This window comes from Procambarus clarkii, chromosome 70, assembly GCF_040958095.1.
Source record: "Procambarus clarkii isolate CNS0578487 chromosome 70, FALCON_Pclarkii_2.0, whole genome shotgun sequence".
Lineage (NCBI taxonomy): Eukaryota > Metazoa > Arthropoda > Malacostraca > Decapoda > Cambaridae > Procambarus > Procambarus clarkii.
This window is the reverse complement of record NC_091219.1, coordinates 29,647,072-29,671,524: the sequence shown is the minus strand read 5'-3', so window position 1 is coordinate 29,671,524 and position 24,453 is coordinate 29,647,072. Positions and strand designations below refer to the sequence as shown.

General features: G+C 36.4%; 1 protein-coding gene across 1 annotated transcript; it reads right to left on the bottom strand.

Moving 5' to 3' along the window:
• Positions 1 to 2,031: 2,031 nt before the first annotated feature.
• On the bottom strand, positions 2,032 to 16,696 carry LOC138356114 (protein will die slowly-like). The gene is given in 10 exon segments (XM_069311857.1): positions 2,032 to 2,732; positions 6,241 to 6,328; positions 10,049 to 10,280; positions 10,595 to 10,734; positions 10,897 to 10,986; positions 13,440 to 13,591; positions 13,594 to 13,602; positions 13,826 to 13,922; positions 14,071 to 14,183; positions 16,497 to 16,696. Coding segments are annotated over 9 exon segments (972 nt in total). The 5' UTR covers positions 14,134 to 14,183; positions 16,497 to 16,696; the 3' UTR covers positions 2,032 to 2,631.
• Between the last annotated feature and the right edge of the window lie 7,757 nt (positions 16,697 to 24,453).

Below are 24,453 nucleotides of genomic sequence, written 5' to 3'. Positions count from 1 at the left end.
GTTCTAATTGATAACAAGCTGAATTTCCAGGGCCACATTCAAAATATAGCAATCCAATTCTAAAACAGTTGGCATTCTTTCTCAAATCAGATATTACGTACCTCGCCCTTCCCTGGTAATGCTCTATTACTCTCATCTATCCTTATCTCAATTATGGTACCTGGGCTTGGGGTTCTACTACCCAAAATCATCTACGTCCTCTAATTACTCAACACAAATTTGCTATTAGAACAATAACAAGCTCTGGCCTCAGACAGCACTTGGCCCCCCTTTCTTAAATCTTTTAATATGTTAGATATTAAGTCACTGCACATCCTCTTAAGTGTACTCTCTATATATAAAACTCTGAACTGTAATGCCAATCCTGACCTTAAACGCTTCCTAGAAGGTTGTAACGGAACCCATGGTCACCACACTAGAAACAAATACAATACCTATTTGATATTCCATGAGCACGACTTAACCAAACTAGAAATGCTCTACAAATCAAGGGACCCAGAGTGTGGAATGATCTTTCCAATCATGTCAAAGACTGTACCTCTCTCAACCGGTTTAAGAGTAAAACTAAATACTTCCTAATAAACTCCAATCAACCTACCTTACCCCTTAAATGTCAACCCATGTCTTGCTATTTTCAAACAATATTGATTATTGCCCAACGTGTTTAGCTGCTGATATCCACCATGTATAAACTTGAAGAAAATTGTAGTCTTCGTTTCATTTAGTTAAAATTTCTTCTTTTGTTCCATCCATCATGTAATTATTATAATTCTTTTTTTCCCCCTTTTCAATTAAATTTATGCTTTGATCTCAATTAGTTTTAAGTTTTAGTCTAAGTGGTTTTCCCACATATTGCCCGAAACGCTGTGCGTATTAGTGGCTTTAGGCATAGTATGTACTAGCTTTATCTAGAAATCCAACATTTTGTTTGTAACTCATCTTGTATGTATGTACTTGTAACTGAATAAACATTTATTTATTAAGTCTTTGGGGTCATCACCAGGCGTTACTCCTCGTAAAACGAAAAACGTAAAATGTAATGATCCCAGCTTGACTATGTCAACACACTGATGTAATTGGTCTTGAAATCTTACTGTATGGCTATGTTGAAACCAGACTATCGTCTTTATAAAGAGTGGCTCAGAGTTCTCAAGGCTGTGGCAGGGTATCACCCAGGCTATGTTGCAAATGTCAGATTTGCTAAAATTATGTTTCTTACACGTATTAGATCTTTGACTGTGCTGCATCTGTTTGCTATAATGCTTGAAATAAGTGCTTGGGGAGCTTAAAAAATGCAAAATGAAGCAATGAGGATTATCCTTTGGTAATTCCATACCGCCAATATACAGTACACGTACTTAATATGAGGACAGAACCTAATATTCAGCCATTTAAATGTTCAAGAAACATGTTTCAATTTCTGCTGTTCCATCCATCATGTAAGTATTATCACTTTTCTTTTTCAATTCAATTTATGCTTTGATTTCAATGTTTTAAGTTTATTTAGTCTATTGTATACTTTATTAGTCAGAATTGTTACACCCTGCAACAGTCATTACATACTAAGTCAATCTCCAGCTTAACGAGAGCACCAGTATTACTAGTTGTGCAAAAATTTTTATTTACCCATTATGTATGGAAACAGTAATTTTTGTAAGGCTTACTGTGATATTTAACCTTACGAACACAAGTGTCAAACATACTTCATTATTCTGAAAATTTCCAGCTTATAGGCATTGCTACAAGTTCTGAAAGTTTCATGACTTCAACCATATCTTCCATTGATATATTCTTTTCTACTTGAAAACCTTGAACATGTCTTCTGCCTCTTCTGAGAATGTGGGCAGAGCTCCCTAAACCTTACCTCGAATGGAAGGTCTCATTCATAACCAGGGACCAGTCTCTCATCTTATTGATTTTCTCTAAGTGATAGCCATTCTGTAATATGGTCATCTCACAACAAATTTTCCATCATATTTAGCTGGTGCAGTGAAGGGGTTGAAGTAGTAGTATGGTATGTGTAAATTAAACTTGTTTTGAATATATTACAATTTTTATTAAATGGTTCAATTTCATACAAAGATTTCTCAATGGCAAAAAGAATTTAAATCATACATTCTTCCTAATTTTAATTAAAATTCAAACTAAGGAATCATGTTACTGTCATGTTCTTAAGTAGGTACTGCACTGAATAAAAAATATCATGTAATTTGCAAAGTTTCAGCTATAAAAAATGAACCTCTTTATACAGTAATTATTATATAAAAAAAGTAATTTCACAATTAGTTTACACAAGCTATGAACAACGTTAACTATACCCTAACATGTTTTTCACATAAATTTGGCTTGTATTACAATTAAATACCTTACATGAAAAAATTATTTATATATATATATATACACGCACATCATTACTGAAATTATGACATCCAGAAAGTTGCATAATTTCACAGTTTTGTAATTCAACCATACTTGTACTAACGATTTACAGCCATCATAGTACCATTTACCGGGGTACTGTACATCATTTACAGCCAAACACACTTCACGAGTAGATGTAAATATGTTAAGTGTCTGTTAAAGGATAATTTGAAACTGGAAATGCTTCATTATGTTGTTTGGAACCTAGGATTAAGTATCACTTTTCCAAAGTTTGATGGTTTTATCATTCTCTAGTGCCCCAGAGGCAATGATGTTTTGTGTTGGGTGACACGCAGTGCATAATACAACATCTGAAAAAAAAACCAAGCATTAAATCATATATTGAAATTTTTTTAATATAAAATAGACTATAAATTCCTTCAGGAACGAGGGTGTCAACATAAGTTCCGAATGAAAATAATTATAAGTGGCAAAGCCTGCAAAACTATTTAGCACTATCTGTGTCACAGAACATTAACAAAAACTACTATATATTATGCAGGACATTAATTTGAGAGCAAAAAGACATACAATAAGCAGTATCACATCAAATTCACCAAGGACTGGACACGACTCATTGGAACATTGAGAGAGAGCAAGATTTCCATTTACTGTATTTTAAAAATCAGGACATTTGATAAGGATCTCTACTGTTAGCAGGACATTTCTGACAGTAAGATGCAGTCTGTTTGTCTACTGGATTTTTGCAGTAATATTATTCAATAGTGTCATTTGAGAAATTTACAGTACAGTATAATAAAATGTGCAGAATATCAATATGCACAGATATAATATTCTTACTAATATGTGCAACTCCATCTATCATTCTATTATGCAGGAAATACCACACGTCTATAGGTCATCCAATAAGGTTAGACTTCTAGATGTTACCACTTCTAGGCTTAGGCTCGGCTACAAGTACCTCTGGGAGTTAGTAACATCTGCTGTGGATTTGACTAAATGTAAACTCTGTCAGCAGAACTACTTGCATACTTTGCGTCATTATATAATGGAATGCGAAAAAATCACAGAATTCAGAGATAACACCAATGGAGTCCAAGAAATGTGTAAGTACTTCATTCATAATGATGTGCTGCCCGGAATCTTAGCAAAGTATCCAAATTTGCTTACTGTAGGTAATGCATGCACATGACTGTAAAGCTGCTGCCCAGTTGGGTGGGTGTGGAGCAAGACTAGTAACCGTGTGACTCACCATAGATGTAAAGTGCCTTGTATAGTGATTGTTGTGAGCCTCTTGTTGAATCACTTGTGATACAAAAGATTATTGATGTGTGTATTTGTGTAGGTGTTGTATATGTATGTATACATACATGTGTGTGTGTGTGCATGTTTGTATGAGTATGTGTACGAGTATACAACATTAATAATTGTGTAACTAGCATCAAAAGAGTGTTATTTGTTTAGCTAAGCGAACTAGGGGGGTTCAGTTCCTGAACTGATTATGTGCCTCTGTAACCCTTTATTAAATTCTTTAAAAATGAATCATACTGTTTTTGCTGTTATTACAATGTATACATATTATACATGTCTATGACTACATTTTTATGCACCATTAAGAACCACTTAGCAGTTCTAGTGGTTGTGGTAATCTTACAATTCAAGCACAACATACCACCACATGCTAGTCAGCAACACTGCTATTATCCAGCCCATCCTCCTGTCTTAGTAGTACTGTACATATTTATCGTAACAACGAAACCATAGTACATATACCAACGTACAACACAATTAGAAATAGGTACTATTGAACTTGGACAAACCAGAAAAGATTTTCTATTTATGTTGCAAAGATAAACTAAACTAACATAACCTAACCTTCCTAGGCCTAATATAGTATAGTGTACATATATGTGCCATACTAGGCTGAGGAATATTTAACAATATCTCGCACAGTTAATGTTAGTTAACGTCATAGTTAGACTATGACGTCTGCTCCTGACGGTTCAGGCGAGCGTGCGGCGACACCGAAATGTGTATACCTGTTTCAGTTTTCCCACCTTAATTCTTGTGCTACGTCGTTCGGTTTGGTATCATTGCGTTCGCAATAGAATTCCCTACAGGGGTAAATGCATATAAGGTCCAAAAGCCCGGCGTGACTCCCCACAGCAAAGCATAAAGTCGGCCAAGTTACCCATGAGCGAGCAAAATCAGTAAAATGTATATACTCGTTTCAGTTTTCTCATCTTATTTCTTGTGCTACGTCATTCGGTTTGGTATCATTGCGTTCGCAACAGAATTCCCTACAAGGGTAAATGCATACAAGGTCTAAAAGCCCGGCATAACTCCCCACAGCAAAGCCTAAAGTTGGCCAAGTTACCCGTGAACGAGCACCAATTGTAACACCTGCAGACTAATGTATATATACTCGTTCAGTTTGATAACAAATTTTTGTGTTACGCGTTTCATTTTGTATCAAATTGTTCGCAAAATAAAGGCACATTTTTAAACTAGTCCCATAATAATAGAACAATAAATGGAATTTTAACAAATATTTTAAAATTTGGACCACAAAAGTATTTATTATCTTTCCAGTGTTCCGACACTGACACTGGATCAATTTTCCTGCCACGTCTTTCATTTTGGTATCAAATTGTTCGCAATATAAAGGTGCATATTTTAAAACAAGTCCCATAATAATAGAACAATAAATGGAATTTCAACAAATATTTTAACTTTTGGACGTTCATCACCACAAAATTATTTATACCTTTCCAGTGTTCTGACATCAATTTTCGTGTTACGTCTTTTATTTTGTTATCAAATTGTGCGCAATCTAAAGGCGCTCATTTTGAAACCACTCTCAGATTGATCTGATAAAATTTATATTTTTAACAAATATTTTAATGAGTGACTCGAGTTACCCCGAGATGACTCAAGAGAAAAATGAGTGATTACTGTGGGAGGCAACGGAGTGCAATAGTGTTAAGTTCATTTTTTAACTTAATTTTTTCGGACTCTATAAAGTGAATAGTACAAAATTCTAATGGCTTAGTACGTCAATCTTTGTACTATGGTGCACATAGTTACAAAAACTACTATCTAACGGGAGGATGGGTTGTATTATCAGAATCCTGGTCACTAAATTCTTAATATGAATAATTTCCCACAAATCAATTTTCTAAAGGAATATGAGGTCCTGTTGCATGATATGTATACGCACCAAACAGTGGCTGTGTGCTGTGGATATCTGCCTTGTGTTGTGTTGTGAACCTTGTAACCAGCACGGCATTAACTGATATCGGTACCTTGTACAGTACATAGTCTTTATCACAGTCAAGATCTTCTATCACAAACTCATTAAATAACCAGTTATTTATTCCACCATTGAGTGATGCTGCAGCCATGAGCTGCATGGTAGTGCTATGAGACTGGCAGCAGCAGTTTCTCTCAGTATTGAGACCTCATACCTAGGTGGTGCCCACAATTTTTTTTTTTCCAAAATGGCATTTGTTAACTAGAGTCCTGAGGAAGCAGCTGTGAGCCCAGTTTACCTGCAGAAGTTTTAAGTCTTACGAGGTACTGTACTTTAACTCATCCCGTCATTGACTTGTGCAGTAGGGTCAGATATGGCCTGCTCATCCCTGACTGTTGTGCAGCTTATGGATAATTAGTGAAAACATCCCTTGCTGTGTTTGCAGTTGAAAGGTTAATAATATGTATATACAAAATTCAACACAGTACAGAAAAAAATTTGTGAAAAAAAAAAAAAATAGTTGAGTTCCCCTCTACTTCCCTGTGTTCCACACATTACAAAAACTGTAATGTTCTTTAAAAAAGAAAAAAAAAAAAAGAAATTACCTGAATGTCCTTCTAATTTTTGAACAATTTCTTTGGTTTGAAGGTTCCAGATATAGATAAAATTATCTTCAGATCCTGATACAATCCACTGAAATATGAGAAAAAATTAAATGATTACATGGCTTAAATTAAATATTTTTGTTAAAGCTATACAGTAGGGATATGCAATATTGTGAAAAAGAAAAGAGAATGTCATACCATAATTATCACTCAGGCATATTGAAAAGTGGAAGTCAACTTAATGAATGTACAGTATTTAATTTACAATGCACACTAATATCAGAATAAAGAGTATACAGTAGTGTCAAAGTGTACATATAAATACTCCACCACTCATTAACATTAGGGGTAAAATTGGTTCCTGAGCTTGAGTAATAGGTATGGTAATGGGAATGTTTTTACTATTTATTCAATTCTTTCTAAATAACTAACACTTCTATTTATAAGATATTAAATATAAGAGGGAACAGCAACAGTTACTTGTAAGTAACAGAAGAGAGCAAACAAAGAGATGCTATCTGTGACAGAACATAAAAATGTCTGAAGAGTAAATCAAGAGAGACCCCAGAAGGCCAGGCAAATGCAAACTACACAATCTTGGTGCTGACATGAATGATTTGAAACAAACCTCTCAAGAAAGAAAATTAAGTTCATATGACATTAAAACAGTATATTGCAAAAATTCTCCTGATGCCAATACTACAAAAATAGGCCGACATCACAGATACATCTCTAGTTTAAATACTAAAATATTAATATCTTAGATCTCACTCCTCTTGCCAATGGATAGAATAGGGGTACCACAGCTGGGTGCCGAGGGAAGGAGGTAGGGATTACTGTACCCCGAGTGTAGGAAAACAAGACTTACATAGCTGGGTGCTGGGAAATAAAGACAGAACTTGGAGCATGTCTAATAGCAACAATAAGCTACCACCTTCTACCTCATGTCTAGTTATTATTTAGTAATAATGAAGCAGTCAAGAGGGATTTTCTTAAAAATAATACTGTAAATTTTAATGATTTTATTATTAGCTGGGTGGGAATGTTGTGGAAACACGCATAGGAATGATAGCGAGTGCCCACAACCTGTCGAGATGCATACTGTCAACCACACACGATTTCTTCCACCCATTCCTGGGCAGGGTTATAGAAAGGCACAGTAACAACAATGGATGCCGATTAGATAAGGCTACAGTAATATCCATTAACGTAGACCACCACAAACATTTGATATAGTTTTCTAAGTAAATTCATAGGGTTTAGTATTCCCATGAAGGACATGTGGAATGCAAGGACCTGCTCCAGTAGAGCAGGAAGGACAGATTATAACGCATAACACCTTACACTGGTTATCTTATGAAGATTTAAACAATTATTATCTTGATAATATGTCTATGTGGATGTCATGGAATGTTAGATGTCACCTAACCCATGAAAAAATCCTGCTATCATTTCCTGGCATGAACGCAGACTTCTTCATTAATGTTATTAGGGAAATGTGGTCATCATATGACAATTTAAACAATTATTTTCTGGATTTTACATGAATTATGCAAATATGGATATAATACTGCTCTGAGGATGTAAATAAAGAAAAACAGTGAAACATCCGAGGAAACAAGAAGCGTCAGTGAAGTTGTGCACTAGGCATTGACAAGTGCCCGAGCAGAGCAGCCTTGCAGAGCACCTTCACCCAGCGAAACAATAAATATGAACTTATTTTCTCGTTTTCCTTACATTTTGAATACAAATGCAAACAAATTGAATACAAATAATTACATGATGAAAAATTATTATTATTATTATTTTTTTTTGTCCTTAGGTGGGTATGACAATTTCTCCATAGCTGCTGTCTAAGGATTAAAAGTGAGGGAAGAGACTCAAGAGGGAAAACAGGTATCCCACACATGAGGCAAAAGCTGACATAGGAACACTGGAAAAAATGACAAGCAAGGGCAGCAAGCCCAACCTGCAGAGGAAATAGCAACACTCCAGCAGAGAATCAGAAGAGAGAAGCCCCAAGACACGTGGAACCTAGAAACTGGGATGTAATATTGCAACTTAGTTTACATTCTCTAGAAAGGTGAAGAGCAAGAGGTGACATGACTTTAGTATACAAATGTATGAAAGGGTATAAGATAATGCCAAGCATATCGACACCAAAAATGGATACAAATTGGACAAGAATGGTCAAACCATTGCATTCACCTGGGCTCTAAGATACTCAAACTGTGGACCCCATGCGAGGGGGGGGCCTAAGCTCTATCGTCCACGCTATTGAGTAGTCTTAACACTTTGCGCGGCCTGGCGGGTCACTCGCAACGCACCTCAAAGTAGGCTGCGCGTTGCCCGTGAGCGGACAACCACACTCCAACGTTTATACTCTTTACAGTTTTCTCATCTTAATTTTCGCGCTGTCATTCATTTTGGTATCAAATTGTTCGCAATAGATTGCTCTAAAAGGAAGGGTATATAAGGTCAAATAGGAGAACATCATTGCCAATAAAATAAGATGAAGTACATCGTCATGTGAAAAACCCGGCTTTTTGTCATTGTTTAGTCGTTATTCATTCCTGACATTATTTGTTACCCATCATTCGTTTTTGTGTTGCTTCTTGCTTATAAAAACAGCAATAAAAAATACCAGAGGTAAAACAACCGGAACGGGCGCACATTTTGACTTGAGGGTAGGTTGAGTAGGCGGGTATACTACTACGTGGGGAATACAGAGAATGGGAAGTTGTTGGTGCACATTTTAAAACAAGTCCAATAATAATCAGACAATAAATGAAATTTTTACAAATATTTTAATTGTTGACAGCATTAACGTCTTGTCCCACACTACTTGTATTGTTTTAATGACTCCGAGAACCTCATCACAAAGCCAAAGTATTATCAAGGAAAGTTTTCAGAAGCAGCATCCTCCTGCTGCCAAACTGGAATTTGACAAACTTTTATTTGTCAAATCATTCCAGGGTAAATGTTTGTTTGGAAAAAGGGATGTTGATTTATGTAATAAGTATTGTAATTATCAAAAGAAGGCGTCAAGCCAGGAAAACTATGTTGCACCGTCTGTGTTGCTAGACATTCAAAATGCACTAAATATCATTTAAGATGCCAATACGAGAATAGGACACAAAGCGAGCGATATCAAAGGAATTGGATTTACCAAGGATTCCATTGAGGAATAAATGACCCCCTAGAGACATTAGGAAAGCAAGACATTATTTTCCTGAAAATTGGGGCTCTTAAAGGGAGATGCACAACTATACGTGTGACAATGCAGTTTGAACAAAAGGGAGCAGATTATTGTTCCATTAAGGCAAGGTAATTTCTCAATCAGGAGAAAAGAACAAGCCATTATGACTGCATAACACTTGGAAGTGATACGAGGCTAAAGATTTAGGATAGGACTAATGAAAGGGATGGTGCCCAATCACTTGGACATTCAGTGATTGAACCCTAACCTGCAAGAAGCGAGACCACGCATCACATAATGGCTGCCCAGTCTATTATGCAACGGAGTGGAAGTCACCAAAGAAAAATGGTACTAATAGGAAGAGGGCTGAGGGCATTCATTACTGTCCCTACATTAGCTTACATATGATGACCGAGGCCATCCACAATATGACTATAAAAAAAAGTACTAAATATATAATTATAATCATTTCATATGGAATTGCTGACCCAAGTGATTATTATACCACTGTCAAAAAAATATTCTTCCAATAAAACAAACATTACTGAAATGATTTGTAAAGGTTTTCTATATTAAAACTCATACTCAAGGAAAAATAAAAATTCTTACTTTTCCCCCAGTTACTGAGAAATTTGCAAAGATGCAGTATTTTTCATTCTTGTGTCCAGTGTAGGTTTTGAGGCACTTTCCTTTACTGTAGTCCCATAACTTTAATGTGTTGTCTAGTGTGGCTGCTAGAATGTATTTGCCATTTGGAGAGAATTTAACGAAGGAAACTGGAGGATTATCATCATCAATGAGTGTTTTGAGACATTGGCCTGAAGTGGTGTCCCAGATTCGACTGAAATAAAAGGAAATCTTTAAATTACTGTCATGCTTAATATAAAGAATCACACTACTAGTCCGATCATGCAAGGACCACTTTGACTAACAGCCAGAACACTTTTGTATATTTTCAAATATTTCTTTCAAAATTAGTTTGCCCTTAATAATGTTATTATAATGACGTCATGAATTACTACCTTAATTAGGCCTAGTTTTACCCTTAGATAAATGACCATGCAATAAAAAAAATCAAGAAAACAAATAAAGTAGATTTGTTTGAAATTATCGAGAGTATACTAGTAATAACAAAATTTGTTTATAGACTGTTACCAAAGACCATCATAGCTGCTAGACACAATGAGAGTTCCATCCCGGTTAAAGTTGACAGCACTGACTGGATCAGAGTGAGCTGGTAATGTCTTTAGACATTTTCCCGTTTTAACGTCCCATATACGTACACTCTCGTCAAACTATGTAGAGAATTTATATATCATATCAGTTTTCTTAAAACATTTACCTGTATATAATTACTGCACAATTACCTTTCAGATAAATATTTGTAACTCATGGGAAAATATATACGACTATAAATTTCAGATTGGATGTACTAGTACTGTACAGCTATAACTTACAGAGCCTGAAACAATGAGGTTTGACTGCGGGTTGAAGTTGCAGCAAAACACATAATTACTGTGTCCCTTAAGAGTTTTCACACATTTGCCCTGAAAAGAAATTTTTGTGTAAGACCAATTATAAGTTTTCTAAATGGAACTGATATATACCACCCTATCTTGTATAATTTTCTAGGGGAAGCCCCTGGTGGCTCCCAGAAGCTATCTCACTGAGCTGGCTCCCAATTGCTGGTTTGCATCAGCTGTGGAGTACTGTTTAGCCTAAAAGAACTCAGCCAAGAAAAAATGGTACTAATAGGAAGAGCCAAAACCTGCCACCTTCCCCACCCCTCAGAGGTGCAGAGAGCTGAGGACACACTGCTACTCCAATGGGAAAGTATCCAGAATGTCAGTGAACCAATACAGACCACAGTTGGGTTCAAGGACACTGAAGAATCAAAACTGTCAAACTCACTCCCTCAAACAATGTAAACAAATGAAAAATCTCTCTTATACCAGTGCAAGCTCATTAGCACTACTTCCCTGCCAGTTGTGGGGAGGGAAGGGGGCACAAGTCCATGTCTCCACTAGTGCTTCAAGTCAGTTCTGTTGCTGATGCGGACACATTTAATTGACCTCTGTAGGATTCCCGGGTTGTCAACAAGCCATGCAAGTTTTGCTGCTGCTAAGTGCTGGCTAACCTTGGACTTTGTTATGTGGCTATCTACCTTGTGGGAGCCATTTGCTTCTTCTTGTTCTATGTTTCAGTTATTCACGAACTGATTCAGCAGATCCGTGACAGCAGATTCACAAATGTGTTTTCTGCTTGGTTTGTGTTGTGGACCTAACTTAGACTTAGGCACTTAGAACTGCACATGCTCAGGGCTACCTTCTCTGTGTGCTCCATAGCACTGTCCCTGCACTGAAAAAGTTATCTTTTCTGGTGTATTTGGGAGTTTGTTCTTTAGAGGCCTTATATTGGATAAGTCAGGGATATTTTGCCTCTCTATCTAGACCCTTGTTTGTGGGGTGAACATTTTGGCGGGTTGCGACACCCTAGGAGGTTCGCATGCTTTACACGGCCCGTGGAGGTAGGCCTTCACAGCCGGGTTGACCAGGCTGTGTTGGTCTACTTACATAATTTCCGGTGAGCATTCCCAGTGCCTGGGTGCCCTGTTTGGTCAGTTGTTTGAGCTCTGGTAATTCCCTGCGGATTTTGGCGAGGCCTATGGATATACCCTTTAAAGCTGCTCTCGCTTTGCCTGAGTATGTGGATGAGATGATGAATAAGAAAAAGCTAAGACAGATAGGAGAACTTCCTGCAACCCCACAAAAAAAACCTAGCCAAACCCTGAATATTAGAAGTATAGGAATGTGTCAATACATGCCCTAGAGGTCAATGGAGATCATCCAAGCATTCACTGCAAGAATGAGACAGAACATAGACCAAGCGATTACTTGGGCCATAAAAGCCTTGTCTATTGTCCACGATTATGGGCCATAGAAGCCTCGTCTAGTATCCACGATTATGGGCCAAAGAAGCCTCGTCTATTGTCCACGTTTATAGAAGGTTAGCAATTTATATGACTAGGGCATGGATTATCTAATACCTCTATGCTCAGGTGGCACCCCAGGGGAGGCCTAAGGTCTCAATTAGATACCAGATGCATATATCTGACATCCTTCTTTACCCTAGTTGTTCAGATGCTCAGTAGTTAGAGCTAAGGGCTACCATTCTGGTGGCCTGTGGTTCGAGGCTCCTATGGGGCAGAGTGAATGTTTTATTATGTTAACAATATTTGTTAGCTAATGTTAACAATGTTTTAATAGATGTAAACAAACCACTTAAGATAGAGAAGTCCCCCACCTGCTTGGTGTTCATGGAGACAGCTAGAAAGAATGCGATATGATCTTGGTCTGGGAACGTGTATATTGTATATGTAGGTGCAGATACTTATTATTAGATGGCTAGTTTAACTAGGAAGGTAAGGTAAGTACAGTATCAGGAGGAAGTGCTAAGCTAGTAGGAGTAGAGCACCTGGATGGGACATGAGAACAAGGAGCTGGGATAGGACAGAAGGAAGAAATGGTGCCCATCTACTGAGATCATTGGGTTTTGAACCTCAACCTACAATATGCAAGGCCGTTGCTGCACCGACCAGTCCAAGTGGCAAGACGATGAGCTAATTTTAAGCCACACTTGTTATAACAAATGAGGATTCAGTAGAGCTGTGAGAATTTATAGAAGTACTGTACTACTATACTATACTATAAAGTAATATTGTTACTGAGAAAATGGTATATATGTTGCAGTGTAAAACAAAATATCCTTAGCATTACTCTTTTAATAGAGGTGTGCAAGCAATGGTTTACAAAATCACAAGCTGAAAATGTCTCATATAGATCATGATCTTGTTAGATCATTAAAAGCATGCTGTATAAAAATTTAACTATTCCAAAGCCCCCAAAAATCACACATGCAACTATACATCACAGGATAACATTTAATACAGACACCCTTCATATAATACAGTATATACAAAATAAAATCCTTTAGTACTTACTGATGCAAGTTCCCAAATTTTGAGAGTCTTATCATCTGAAGCGGATACAAGGAGTCTGCTGTCATGAGACCAGGCAACATCACTAATACCCAGTTTATGACCTGACAATGTTTTCTCAAACTTTCCATCATAGGCACCCCATATTTTGATCACTTATCAGCAGCTGCAAGGTAAATATTAGAATAATGTAAGTACTGTAACAGAAAAATCAGCAATATTCAAACTGAGAAGTATCTTCAATTTTTTTCATTAGACTAGTATATAAATATTTTCTATTCTAAAACAGCTGTTAAATATATACTGTATGTTACTTGGTTAATAAAATGTTAAATAATACTATGCTATATACACTGTACATAACATTCAATAAAAATAAAGAAGCTTACATGAACTTGCCAACCAGTCGCCTGTTGGACTGAATTTCACTGATGAAACAGCTTTTGAATGTCCAGAAAGAGTATACTTGAGCATATAATTAGGTTTCTGCAAATATGTATATAATCATATTAAGGTGGAAATTATTGAAAATTAAAGATTTTTTTTTCAAAATAAACAAATCAGGAATTGAAAGTTATAAAACATATATAAATGTTATGTTCAAGAAACTATGGATACAATACACAGAACTTACTAGAGTATGACTGGCTGGTTTTGTGTTAGAACTGTTCTCACTGCCTCTTTGTTCTTCTGACATGATGACACCAATTATATAAGCCACCGATTCAGTAAACCCCTAGAACATGCCTTGAACATGAAATATAAAAAAATTTAAAGGTTAAACTCATTTAGGAATGCAAAGGATAATAATAATAATTAATACTACTAAAAATTATCAATATATATATATATACATATATATATTATATATATATATATATATATATATATATATATATATATATATATATATATATATATGTTATATATATATATATATATATGTTATATATATATATATATATATATATATATATATATATATATATATATATACATACACACACACACATCTTCAGAAGGAGATTCCTTCTCAAGATGTATTAATATACGAAAGTACTTAAGGAAATTCCTATTTCAATTCTTCCTCCCTGGTCTGACACTCACATTTTTAAACACGTGTTTATTTTTCGTGATTTACACACACACACACATTATATATATATTATATATAATGAAAGATAGGATTGCCTCTTCAATGTGTGTTATTCTGCATATCTACCAGGCAATAGGTACAATTGAAGGCTTATTACCCACGTGCAGCTATGTGGGTATAGCGTGACATCATACAGCTGTGGCTGGTCAGCATGTCAACCTTTACTGTTCTTTACTCATGATTAATAATAATAATAATAATTTTATTCACAAGAAGGTACAATGGGTTGGTGAGATTACATAAGATTGGTATTTTGACATTCTGCAAAGCCACTAACACACACATCATTGGCAGGTCCTTAATCTAACATATAACATAAGAACATAAGAACAAAGGTAACTGCAGAAGGCCTATTGGCCCATTCGAGGCAGCTCCTATTCTATAACCACCCAATCTCACTCATATACTTGTCCAATCCGCGCTTGAAACAATCGAGGGACCCCGCCTCCACCACGTTACGCGGCAATTGGTTCCACAAATCAACAACCCTGTTACTGAACCAGTATTTACCCAAGTCTTTCCTAAATCTAAACTTATCCAATTTATACCCATTGTTTCGTGTTCTGTCCTGTGTTGATACTTTTAATACCCTATTAATATCCCCCTTGTTATGTCCATTCACCCACTTGTAAACCTCTATCATGTCGCCCCTAACTCTTCGCCTTTCCAGTGAATGCAACTTAAGCTTTGTTAATCTTTCTTCATATGAAAGATTTCTAATTTGGGGAATTAACTTAGTCATCCTACGCTGGACACGTTCAAGTGAATTTATATCCATTCTATAATATGGCGACCAAAACTGAACTGCATAATCTAAATGGGGCCTAACTAGAGCAAGATATAGCTTGAGAACCACACCAGGTGTCTTGTTACTAACGCTGCGATTAATAAATCCAAGTGTCCGATTTGCCTTATTACGAACATTTATGCATTGATCCTTTTGTTTTAAATTCTTACTAATCATAACTCCCAGATCCCTTTCGCAATCCGACTTCGCAATCACAACACCATCTAGCTCGTATCTTGTAACTCTATCATCATTACCTAACCTCAGAACTTATCAGGCATGATGAAAGGGTACATTGTGGCAAGGTTTTTATATTAACAAATAACTACAATATAAGTTAATAGAGGTGATTACACTGGTACTAATATTACTAATATTGGGAAGTGGGTAATACAAGGTACAGTGCAAATTGAGGTACTAGGTAGGAGACTATGAGGATGTAATGAGGTACTTTTAGGTTTTACTATTGAATAAGGCATAGGTTGGACAATTGTTTAATTCATCAGGGAGTGAGTTCCAAAGACTGGGCCCTTTTATTTGCATGAAGTGTTTGCACAGATTTAGTCTGACTGGGGATATCAGATATTTATTTCTGGTGTGGTGCTCATCGGTTCTATTACACCTATCAAGGAAAAGTTTTAGATCAAGATTAGCATTTAGGAACAAGGTTTTGTACATGTAGAGCACATGAGAATGTGTGGAGTGAGTGTATGTTTAGCATGACAATGGGACTTGGACAGAGGGGCTGTGATGTCTGAAGACAGACTGTTATAGTTCTGAGAGCAGAGTTGTGCTGTGATGATGATCTTGAAGTAATTTGTAGTGGTTGAATCCCATGATTCATGTAACATTATTTGCGGTTAACCAATCCTCTCAGACACTCCAAGTGTATTTAAGCTTGGTTTTAATGTTATTTGCTTCCTCAATGAAAAGCATATATTTCATGATTTATTTATGCATTTTGTGTTAGGTTTGATGGCGTAATGTTGCCTAGAAGAGCAGGTGAGGCCTGCCAGTACAGGTGAGCATCTCACCCTCCCACTATCTCTTCTTCACTCCAAACTCACTCAATTAAGTCTATTTGTATATTATTTACGCTAAACACTGGGTCACTCACCTGTCCCTTTACGTACAGCTGTTCTTACAAAAAATGTAGTAAGTGAAGAGGAAGAGCGGCTTGTGTGGTCTATTTACACTTTAACCCAAACACAGCCATGTGAGCTGACAAAATATTAAACTTACCACGTGTGAATAATATTAATAAAGGCAACAGTCAACACGAAAAGATACAAGTATAAAACATTTAAATAAATATCAAAGACGTTATCTCATTGGTAAACAAGCTAGATGCAGAGTAAGAATTGAGTTTAAAAGTATTTACGGTACGTGTGGTTGGCGCCAAGTGTTATGATTGGAACCCTGGGAGTGACGTCATGGCGGCCATCATGGTGTGAGGCTCCCGGAGCACACACGCTCCCCGGTGTCCTCCTCTCCATCACCGTCCCGCCACTCTCTCCCATATACTGAATGTTTGATGATTCCTAACAGTTCGGCATGCACGAGCTTTGGAAAAGAAGGTGAATAAATGGTGTTAGCGAGTGGTTGTGAGGAGTTGGGAGGTGTTGCGTGGTCATGTGACCAGTGTGGACCAATCAGGTTGCGAGTTGTGTGAGGGACTGTGTGTGGTGGCTGGGGCGGAGTGAGCCATTGTGAGGCGCGTCACCGGCGGGTATCTCTGACTATCATGGCTGGCCGCGGCCATCCTCCCCACCTCCACTACCAGCACGCACCACAACCCGTCAATAGAGGGTATTAGACCATTCTGCTTCGTCTACCTACACACACAGCGCCATACCACCTTCACCAATATGAGCGTGGCTTTCCAGCGTCAAAGGTTGAGTCAGCCATAACTCTTGGGAGCATAAGGAAAATCCTTTTAAGTTTAAGGTTTCCTGGTATATACCATTGAGAGTGGGGGTTGAAGATGAGAGTAAAGCGTTCTAGAGGATGTTGGGCGGCTGTAGAGGGTCTGGCGTGAGGCTGGGGGCGGGGAGGGAGCGCTCTAGAGGCGTCCTACTAGTGCGCGGCTCCCGGCGCCTCTGACCTGCTCTACCCGCCATTTTGAAACCAAAGCCGTTATGGCTGACGCCAGAGCCACTGTCTTTGAAGTTTTGTGGTGATTAGTATCGTTACAATGTGAGTGCAAAGTGTTGACCAGTGCCAGTTTGTGCCCGAGAGACTAGAGACTTGCTTGATACACACAGTGCCAATGGAATTGTTGTGAGTGCGGAGAAAACATCGAGTGTGGAGTGAGGGACGCTACGTGCGCCGTCCCAAGACCTACTCTGGGTTTGTTGTGAGTCCGTTTGAGTTTTGCCTTTGCTTCTCTGTGTTTGCTATTGTAATTACAGAACAAAAATTGAATTGAATTATGAAAAACTAAAGGCATGAAGGTTGAAATCAAAGATGTGTTGCAAATAAACTGAAAGTGGGTGCAGACCCAGGTGACTGCATGCAAATTTGTCAAAGGCCATTAGTATGGTTATATACAGTAATTCTAAGTCATCCTAAAGTTATTGGAGCTCTACAAAGGAGTTCCTGTAGGCTTGAAACGTTTAGTGCTGCACAATGTAGTGCTCTTCAAGACTTTATGACTTCTCAACATAACAAGTTTGTTATTGAATGATGCAACGCTCTTGGGGTAAGCTTAGGCCTAGTTGGCAAGGATATTTCCTTCATACTTACTTCTCATACTCTTTTAATACTCTGTGAATCACCATAACATGTTAATTTGGGCCTCCAATATCATCTCAAGCTTTAAACATTAATTGCTTTATATACTGCCATACAGTAGGCTAATACAAGACAATTGACAACTAATTTTTCTTAAATAGTGTCTGGACAGGGCTTTTTGGGTGTGGGTTAATGTTGTTTACCAATCATTTCTTACAAAAGATGGTTTTGCAGTTGATTTTCTTAGCGTGGAAAGAGTTATAAGTAAAGCGTCGTTTATGAATTTACTGTTCCTCCAAGGATTGGAGAAGGTTGCTGCATTTGTGGCTCGTCACTTCTCTTGTGGCACTTTGCTGTAGGTTGTCTCCATCTCCAGTCTCGTAATAATTGTTTATAACATCCCTCACCAGGGATCTATTGCACTGTTTTTAGTTTTACAGTTTTATGTACTGTGAATCTGTTAAAGCTGTTGAAACTTTAGCAGTTTATGACACATTTCCTGAAGGGGTTGTATAGTTTGCATTTGAAAGAACAACTTTGAAACTAGAATATTACAAAGCAGACAAAAAATAAACCCTTCGTAAATTGTAATGTAAACTGATGAAATTTGGGATATGTTGGGGTGATCCTTAGTCATGTGGATTTTGATCATTAATGAGAAGTGGGATGGATTACCTGGAGGTGTTTTGAGGATCTCTGTACCAGTGGCTTGCTTTCTAACAAGGACAGCCGATTGGTCGTCACCAATTTACCAATTGATTTTTTTATTGTATTGTATTAAAACCTTCCTTACCTAGCCATAATCTAATTCAGCCAAACCTAGCGATTGGATGTTTTAATTTGAAAATGAGCCTGTATATGCCTTTACTGTAACTTCATGGGTTCATTCAGTGATTTAAGTTACACTAATATGTGCAAACAGTCACAATAACATGGCTGAAGATATAATGAAAAATCCACACATCAGAAAATTGAGAAATTTTGGTCCATCCTGGACTATTATTAAGTCGTGTAATGTTCCAGACTTGATAATGGACCTGGATGGAGCTAAACATCTTCGTTTCTCCATTTTCTGATGTGTGGTTTGGTCATCATACACAAGTGTTTCATTCTTTAATATTATTGTTCAAAGTTATGTTTCAAATCTCATCTGTGGGTTTAGGTAAAAGGGTTTTGCCTCTTAAGCACAAATTATGTGCAGTCGGGAAGGGGAAAAGACTTCTTAATAATAAAGAAATTAAATGAGAAAATTTATTAATACCCTTATGACAACTGTTTCAATGACATAATTAATTAATAGACCTATAATTCTGTGCAATATTAAGTAGAAAGAATGCACATTTAATTAAGACTAATGATGTTAAAAACAAAGGCAACTGCAGAAGGCCTATTGGCCCATACGAGGCAGCTCCTATCTATAACCACCCAATCCCACTCATATACATGTCCAACCCGCACTTAGTTAATGTTAGTAACTTTAATAAGATAAAGTTGGTCACAGCTTATTGAGTCAGGTTTTTAGTAGTGGTTTACAACATGCCTCGAGTACAATTTAGGGGTTTCCTTTGGCATTTAGGCTACTGTATGCCAATTATATGCTGTAAATTAGTTTTGTTTTTATAAATAAAGCTTTGTGAAATTGTATTATTGCTTAAAATTAATCATGATATACCAAAATCAGAATTTAAATATCTCAATGGGGTATAATTTTTAATAATGTGCTAGTAATGTTTTAACCTTTAGAAAATTACATCTTGCACTATTCTCCAATAGGTTTATATTCAGTGTAAAAATATTCCTTAGGTTCGATACGGATTTTCAGTACAGTTCTTATACTTTAAATTGAGTAGATGTCATTTATCAGATATTTAGGTTAACCAAATTTCTAGTCATAACAAATTTGGCAAAAATTAAAGTTCATTCATTAATTCTTTCTTTTATCATTACTGTATACTTTACAGTAAATGTTGGCATGTTAGTTGAAATGACACTAAATGAACATGTAACTTGAAGAGACTATTGCTTCATGCAGGTCGGCGTTCAATCCCCGGCCGTTTAAGTAGTTGGGCACCATTCCTTTCCCCCATCCCCATCCTAAATCCTTATCCTGACCCCTTCCAAGTGCTATAAAGTTGTAATGGCTTGGCATTTTCCCCCTGATAGCTACAATTGTATATAATTCCATATCACATATCATATCTTCATACACTCAGGTGCTTTTGCAGTTTTCATTAACCACATTGAATATACTGATACCAGTAAAGTATATAAGCTACTATAGTGTAGTCATAATAAAACAAAAACAAATTATGCTTCTTAATAAAAAATAACTAGTGGCTTTCAGTTTTTTATGTGTTAATATATTTATTTACTGTAGACACTTTGCACTAGCTAATGATTTACTGAGGAAATAACTGATACAGTACATTGTATCATGGCCCCAAGTTTGAACTCCACTTTGTGTAGGCTTTACTAATCTGATTTCACTGTGTACCCTAAGACGGCATAATTGAGCCCTACTTACGAAGGTTTTTACTAATGTACAAGAGCCTGAGCTGCAATATTATTATTTTTTACAACAATGTTGTTGCCCAGTTAGTAAAAAAGTAAAGAAAGTAAAAAAAAAGTGAAAAATGCCTTCATTAAGATTGTGGTCTATTTCCCAATGTGACCAATAATCCTTTTATTGGATATTATGTATTACAAAAATAAATAATGTACAATAATAATAAATTTGGCAGAAAATTAGCTTTATTATGCTTCATGTGTTATTTGACCTTGATTAACGAAATTTCACAAAGATTAAAGGCCTTCGCACGGATTCTATCTATCCTTTTGGGTACAAAAAGTTTCTAAATCTGACTCAAAGTCTTCTTTCTTGAATGAAGCTTGTTCCTCCACCACAAACTCATGTTCCACGTAGCTTCATGAACACTTGTTATTATTCACGTAATATTTAGTCAAGGTTGTAAACAGTTTAGTTACCAAAGCTAATGTTTACGTTTTAAGTAATACTAACTAGAAATAAGGGAGAGGCTTACCACACCCAACGATGCCCAATTTAAATTATTTGGCCTTGCACATTTAATATGCTGTATTCATACAGTACCTGAAATTCCAATAAATTAGTTTTTATTATATACACACACAATTATATACAATATTCACTTCCTCTAGTATCAAGTACAGTATTTCTCAACATCATGGTATCAACCAGGTATGGGAACCAATTACACCATCTTGGAGTAATATGTATTTCTTTTTGGGGTAGGACAAAGTCGCTGGACTCCTGACACTTGACTAAAGTATTTATGGGGTCGTTAGACTAAAATAGGTTTATTAGAAAAATAACCGACTCAAAAGAGCATGAACTTAAGGCATGATTCTTAACAAATGTAACTATATATCCCTTAAGTGTTTTGGGAACCAAGCAATGGGGGGACTTGATCTCTGGTTCCTTTCACAGTTACTTCTGTGAAACATGATTCTCTGTATTGAACCAAATGAAAGTGGAGAAATTGACTGTCATGACATGTCAGTATGTTTATTTCATGTTCAGATTGCACAAAAACAAAAGGAACCTCATTAGTTGTAGCTTGCCAGTTTGTGTATTTGCAATTTGTCATTTTCTATAAATTCTATAAATGATAGTCCTTATGATTTTCTTTTGGATGTTCTGTTCGTAGATATCTATATGTAAAGTAAAACCAAGCTATTGACATCCTTTGAAGACACACTGGCATGTGATAGGACTTATGATTTTGATGTGTTCAGTGAAGGTGGTGTGGGGACATATTGGAAAATCCACTTGGGGGGGGGTAATTGTAAAACAGGTAAAGACTTGTTGAATGGGGGAGTATATTTTGAGCCCGTGTTCATAATATGTCAATGATACATATGTATAGGTGAATGATAATACAGTATCTGCAAGTTTGTTGATGACATGAAAGTGAGGTGAATAGTAAGCTTTAATGATGGTTCAGCCTAACTTCAGAAAGGCCTAACCACTGCAGAAAAGTACCAGATGATGACCAACACTACAAAGTACAAGGTCCTACATTGTAGAAATGACAGCGACGCCATCTACCAGATAAATGGTGCTGATATGGGTAAATTGACTTGTAGTGTTGTTACAAATTACATTTGTAGGTGGTCATCGTTGTCAGTAAATTGAGACCTGGGCAAAATTCAGAATCCATAACAATGGCTATAGTTGGAGAGGCTCAAATTTTGGACAAATGTGGGTGGTAAGAGTGGAATGGCTTTCTAGCCAATACCATAGCTGTAAATGGCAACATGTGCTTTAAAAATAGGCTTGATTAGATAACAGGGGATGAGGGGTTGGATCTAGATGGGAACAAAACTAAATGTTTTGATGTCGGTCTTTAGTCTGATGGCCTACTTTACTTTGAGGTGTTTTTGGGGATTAGCGTCCCCATGGCCCAGTCGTCGACCAGGCCTCCTTGCTGGACTGGTCAACCAGGCTGTTAGATGCGGCTGCTCGCAGCCTGACATATGAATCACAGCCTGGTTGATTAGGTATCCTTTGGAGGTGCTTTTCGAGTTCTCTCTTGAACACTGTGAGGGGTAGATAGAATAGGAGAATTCAGACAATTAAATTTTAATCCTCAAAATGCAGCTAACATCAAAATTGCCACCCTGAGAGCTCAACAAATATTTTTTACTTATTTCTTATGAAATATTAGATCTGGTTTAAAAAAAAATATGGAAAATACAAATAATAAGAAATAAAACATGTGCAGTATCTCCCCTCACTTTGACCTATGCAATGGTCAACATTCCTTCTATCAGCATTGAACTGATGTGAGCCAGGCTCCAACAAAAAATATTACTTTTTTATATATGATATACAGTATTAGAAAGTAAGGCATCTTAATTCAAAGGAAAAAAAGAATAAAAACTGGAATAGCTGTAGAACTGAGCTAGAGTAGTCCTTCAAAGTTCATTCAAATATTGAGTTGATATTGTTATGTCCAAATAAAAATGACAAAAAGATAAGGCAATTTATATTTTTTTAAAGGTGGGGATGGTTCAACCCCCCCCCAGGTTAATCTGTATTTTTAAAATTCACATATTGGAGTTAAGACTAATGTATGTGAATGAGTGGCATTCTAGATATCCCTGAGTACTGTATTTGGTTGCATATCCTGCAAATATTGATTTGTAAATTGGGACGTTGACTGAAAAGGGTGGAAAAATCTTGATACATATATTATACTTTGTGTATTTAATGAATTGAAGATTTATACCATAAGTACATTTGTGTTAAATTAATTTCAGATTGATAAAGGTATATGAATCATAAGTAGACCTGACAACAGTATCTGTAATTCAGACTACTACTATTAGTTTGTTTATCCTATTCCTAATAGCTTCTTCATTCTTGCTGAACTAAATTGATGTGAATGAGATGAAAGGAGAAAGCCATTTTAACATCTGGTTGGATACTTGGATTATCTTGCTTTACTTAGCAAATATCTGGGAATTACAGTATATCCCATAAATATTCTGGGAAATATTCTGGGAAATTATTGTTTCATACTCCTGACAATACAGTATTAAAAAACTAATTTTAGTCACCAAATTATTTTGAAATCTCCATGATAATTTCTTAACTATATTTTGCTATCATACTTACAGGCAATATATTACCACATACCCAGTACAGTATATAAATACTATGTAAGGAGAGTGTGAGTATAAAGGGATGCCTAGTATCTTTATACAGATGTACTACACATTCTAGTCAACCTAGTCAACTTAACGCTGAATAATGTTGTGTTAGATGTTTGGTAAGCCTTTATTTAAGTCTTGGACTTGGGAATTATTTTATGAAAGCCTGTTGTCCTCCTTCACTGAAACAGGTTCATTTAACAGTTGTACATTTAACAGTTGTAATCTATTCGTTTTGACCTTTTTCTTAGCAACAAAAATAATTTTAAGGCATTGAAGTGTATATGCTGAAATCATACAAGGCTTTTGATGTCATTGTGTCCTATGTTGGTTCTCTGGAGTTTAACCTTTGCTAAACCTCTTTTTATAGTTCTTCCAATGCCATCACATGTATTCTTACCACAATTTGTCACAAAGACATGCCATTTAACTTGCCACACAAAAATCATCTTCATAATGACATGGATTTATAAAATTTGTACAAATTTTTATATTTACCAACACAGCCCTTATAATAGTAATAACTTTCACATTAGGGAACCTTCTTTTGATATATACTCTACTGCTGAAAAGTATAAACTGCTGTAATTGAGTGCATGATAATCACTGATAATACTCTAACTACTATGCATAAATTCAACCTCCTT